The sequence below is a fragment of the Lotus japonicus genome, chromosome 4 (genome assembly GCF_012489685.1).
Source record: "Lotus japonicus ecotype B-129 chromosome 4, LjGifu_v1.2".
Taxonomy (NCBI): Eukaryota; Viridiplantae; Streptophyta; class Magnoliopsida; order Fabales; family Fabaceae; genus Lotus; species Lotus japonicus.
In genome coordinates this window covers 66,682,358-66,686,641 of record NC_080044.1, presented here as the reverse complement: position 1 = coordinate 66,686,641, position 4,284 = coordinate 66,682,358, and the positions used below count along the sequence as shown (strand labels likewise).

General features: G+C 38.0%; 1 protein-coding gene across 2 annotated transcripts; it reads right to left on the bottom strand.

Annotated features, from left to right (window-relative positions):
* Window positions 1-238: 238 nt before the first annotated feature.
* Window positions 239-4,015, bottom strand: LOC130713697 (mannosyltransferase APTG1). Of its 2 annotated transcripts, none has more exons than XM_057563492.1 (9): window positions 3,673-4,015; window positions 3,484-3,601; window positions 3,299-3,403; window positions 2,491-2,774; window positions 1,562-1,843; window positions 1,269-1,470; window positions 1,015-1,166; window positions 761-926; window positions 239-663 (listed from the first exon to the last, which is right to left on the bottom strand). In XM_057563492.1, exons 1-9 carry the CDS (start codon window positions 3,882-3,884, stop codon window positions 583-585), a joined length of 1,602 nt encoding a protein of 533 aa, XP_057419475.1. In that variant the 5' UTR covers window positions 3,885-4,015; the 3' UTR covers window positions 239-582. The 2 variants fall into 2 exon arrangements, with proteins under 2 accessions (XP_057419475.1, XP_057419476.1); XM_057563493.1 differs by having other exon boundaries at window positions 761-923; window positions 3,673-4,010.
* Between the last annotated feature and the right edge of the window lie 269 nt (window positions 4,016-4,284).

Below are 4,284 nucleotides of genomic sequence, written 5' to 3'. Positions count from 1 at the left end.
AAGGGTCACGTGATACTCACGTGCTTCCCTCTCTCCTCATACCTCCTTTCTCTCTCAAATTGGACGTCCACGTAAGCCTCCTCCATTAAGAAATAAACGGTAGAACTAACGTTGCACACGTCCTACAACGTCGGGGACCATTCATGTAATTAAATTAGGTGGGGGACCAAAATCGTGGCATTGGTAAACGTCGGGGACCAAAGTTGCAATTAAGCCTAAAAGCTTTAGGGGGAAGGGGTACAAACTAAGCATCTTCGAACATTAAATATAAGCTCAACTAGCGATCCAGCCAATATGTCAGACATACGAATTACGAAGACGCCGATGATGCCAAACCAGCAAAGGATCCAAATCATGTGGCATCTTTCTTAAAGAAAATGTAGATCATCTCTAGACACATGCTAAAGGGGCATATACAAGCTTTACTGCAAAATTTCCTGGTAAGCATTACAATGACATACAACAAAATCTCATTACAGAGACATCAAATTACCACAGTTAACTTTTGGAGCAGCCACGTGAAGAAATGGGATAATGACTGTCACAAAAGTTTGCTGCAGTCTGCAGATCAGATGAAGAATGCTATCTAATTCGGACGTATACAACTATAGAAGCTTGAAGATCACGATCCACCTTGAAGTGAGCATGAAAAAATCTTTTTTCCTGTGGTTGAAATTCCAATGTTAGAATTGACAAAAAATTGAGGACAAATAGCCAGTAAATTGAGCAGTAATTAACTTGGTACACTCTTACTAGTTACCTCTCTATAATCAAAAGAAAATAGGAAGTTCTTCAATTTTTGCTCTTCTGAATCAAATAAAACAATGTGGCTGGGTGAAGACCAATTTTTTGCATATTCAGTCACGAAAGAAACAGGGTCCATCATGAAGCGGTCTGACTCATCTGGGACTCCTTTCTCTTCACTGCTGAACATGGTATACATTAACATGAATTATCAACTTATTTCAGTTTCTATTAAGATTCGAAGCCATTCAAGAATTCTAACTTCCAAACCTTGGAGTGCAGTCCAGAAATTGCATTGGCAGGTTTTGATGCAGCATGGCATAGTATGGAGTAGCATGACAAGGCGTAAGGAATAGGATGTTTTTCACTTTCCCATCAAGAGCTTCTCTAGCTAGGAAGTTCATGACATCCTCAGGTCCTCTCTGTCAAGAAAATAACGAATGTGTTAATTTTTTGTCTTCTAGTTTTTTTTACAAAGGATTTGTGCTTAACTCTTCATTAAATCAATGAGAATAGAGAGATACCTGGTGAACCAAACTCATATACAAAGCCATTGGAATATTGGTAGCAAGCAAAAATAAGATAGCTACTTTCATCTTGGGAGGACATTTGGTATGCTTTTTTGAAGATACTTTTCCTTTATTTTGAGAAGAACCAGGATCTTCTATCACAGCCAAAGAATAACCAGAGAACATCAGAGAAATGGGAAGAACTGGCAAGACAAACCTGTACCTCAGTAGTTATTATCATAAATCAAGTTAAACCACTAGGCGAGGTAGTTTTTAACATGCACATATAAATTTTTGAAATTGATTACCTGAATTCCTTGTGACCTAATACACTGTAGAAACCCAAAATCCATGCAAGGAGGCCAGCAAACTTCCATTGTTTGGAAGAAATGATACCAGCTATGCAAAATGGTAAATGAGAGAAGATCATGACTGGAAATCCCTGAGTTAAGTACCAGTGCCACTTGTGAGTTCCATAATAATCTCCCCCCGAGGAAAGAAAATTGAATTTTAGAAAATTAAGTGGTACTAGAATCCATGTGCCATACATAAAACGATCTAATAAGCAGGTAAGTCCAAGCACCGCAGTCCTGATAGGGCGAGACAAAGTGTTACTATTACTAAAATATGACTATTTAGGAGAAGGGAAAACAGAAAAGTAAAATGACAAACAAACAATGATACATTCTCTAAAATAATAAGTAGTATTCAGATTGTATTTTCATGATGGTAAATGGTAAAATGTGAGAACTACCACAAAAAGAAGTTATCCAACGTTCATGTGGAAGGAAAAGTCAAACAGAATCTAAAAGGTAAATCTACTGGGACTTTGAATGGATCCAAGGAAAGAGGGCTTCTGAGTCTGAGAATTTTCTCAATTGATTAGAAACAGATTTTGAGAATTTATAAAGATGAGAAAATTAAATTAAAAGTTAAATCCACCAGTTGCTAATGCTATTTTCTGACACAAAATGACTGAAAACTTTCCAACAGACATATCAAATGCAAAAATGTTGAAAATATTTGTAGTTTAAGTAAGTGCAGTAAAATTAATTTGATAGCACACTCATGGTATTAAAAAATTTGCTAAATAAATCCTCATTATTTGGATACACAAGGAAAATAACACACAAGATTTAGGCATCCTTAGATCATCTTTAACCAAATGTCATAATCATAAAGCTTTTTAAGTTCATAATTGGGGAATGAAAAGACCCTAAAAGGTAACAAAACATACCCAATAGGAGCCACCTCCAAAAAAATGAATTTCAATCTGTCATGTGCCTTTAAAAGCTCAAGCAGGCCGACGTAGAGCCATGTTACTGCACTAGTTGGCCGAACGGCACAAGCTAAAGCTGCAACAACTAAACCCCACTTCCTTGAACCAGAGGAACATTCACCGGAAGATCTCATACAGGGCCAAAAGTACAAACCCACTAGTGTAAGAACAGTCTCCAAGCTATTGGACAGTGTTCGAGAAAAACAATAAAACATAAACCAATTCCCCAACTGCGAAAAGAGCTGAGACACAGTTAAGGTATCTTAAAACTATGATGAAACAAGAACTAAGAGAAAAGAATAACAGAAGCTGTGTGAACTAATGATTTCCATTATTCTGAGTTCACTAGTTACAAGATGCTGTTTATATAGCATCTAACTACATCATCAGTTAGTTAAGGGTGATGATTGGTGTACACCCAAATAGTACAGACACCTCTGAACACCCTTTTTTTTTCTCTCTATCTCTTTCTTCCAATTACATCACATCATATATCACATTTATCACTTATCTCTCCTTTTTTCTTATCGCTCTCTAGTGGTCTACACCCTTGGCTGTTTACCAATCTTTATTTGTTAGTTAACTAGCATAACTAACTTTTATTAACAAACTAACAGCTTCTTTAACAACTACTAACTACTCTAAGACTATTAACAGAATTGAACCAAAGCAGCTAAATTATAGAGTTAACAAGCTTAACAAAAACTGTTCCTACACAATAACAATGCAGGCTAAAAAAACAGATGACATAGTAGGAATAGGATACTGCCCATTTTGCAACATGGTCACCAAATAGAACTGCAGAGAGTTTGTACAAGTACAAATCACCAACTGCAGAAAACACTGATTGTAGTAGCCTTGGAGCTCTCATCTAAGAAACAAAGAGAATAAAAATTAGAACCTGAAGTAAGAATAGCATCAAACAAGTAAAAAAGAACATTTATTCATTACCATAAGCCAAGGGGTATCAAGATGCAGCAATGCGAGGAGCCGATACAGCGGAACGAAGACGAAGGGATGCAAGTAGCTTCGGATACCCTGTTTCCATTCCCATGTTAGGTGACCATACCTGCCAAATCAGAACGAATTGATGAAGGAAGAAGGAAAAGGAAAGAGTGAATTGAATTGAACGTTGCTTACCCAAATGCGATGCGATGCGCAACCTCGGGACCTTGCCAGTGTTCATCGGGGTTGAAATAAGTCTGAATTAGAAGGGAATTGAGTATTCGGAAAGCTAAGCAGAAAGCGAAGATGCGTTTCTGTGAAAACTGAGAAATTGAGGGGTTTGATTTGGGAGGTTGAGGGTTCTGGTTATCAGCATCGTTATCGTTGTTGCTGCGTCTTCGTCTCATTCTCTCAGTCTGAGAATCAGAAGAAAGAAGCAGATTTCTGTGTTCTGCTACACGAGGAAGGTGGAAATGCCAGAAAACCCGTTTCTCGATCTGACCCGACCCGGAATGATGTTTTCTGGATTTGTCTACAAAGCAAAGATCAATTTATGAATATCTTTCATTCATGGGCCAGCTGTATGAGGCCCATTTTGATTCAAATTATTTAAGGACAGCGGTAGCGATGATGGTAGAATTGTGTGTTGGCAAATGGTGTCGGTAGCTATGGTGGCTGCGACAATGATGTTAGTGGAGGGTGGTAGCAGCAACGGTTATAGTGGTGAAGAGTGACATCAATGGTGATGTTGGAGGTGGTGTTGATGGAATTGGGTGTTACCTAGTGGAGGCTATGACATCAACAGTG

What these genes read in the sequence shown, in the direction of transcription:
- LOC130713697 (XM_057563492.1), bottom strand. Translation starts at nt 3,884, where the DNA reads ATGAGACGAAGACGCAGCAACAACGATAACGATGCTGATAACCAGAAC. An exon ending in TTGATACCCCTTGGCTTATG is followed by an intron (nt 3,404 to 3,483) that starts GTAATGAATAAA and finishes TTTGTTTCTTAG; the next exon opens with ATGAGAGCTCCAAGGCTACT. An exon ending in TTGGAGGTGGCTCCTATTGG is followed by an intron (nt 1,844 to 2,490) that starts GTATGTTTTGTT and finishes TCGCCCTATCAG; the next exon opens with GACTGCGGTGCTTGGACTTA.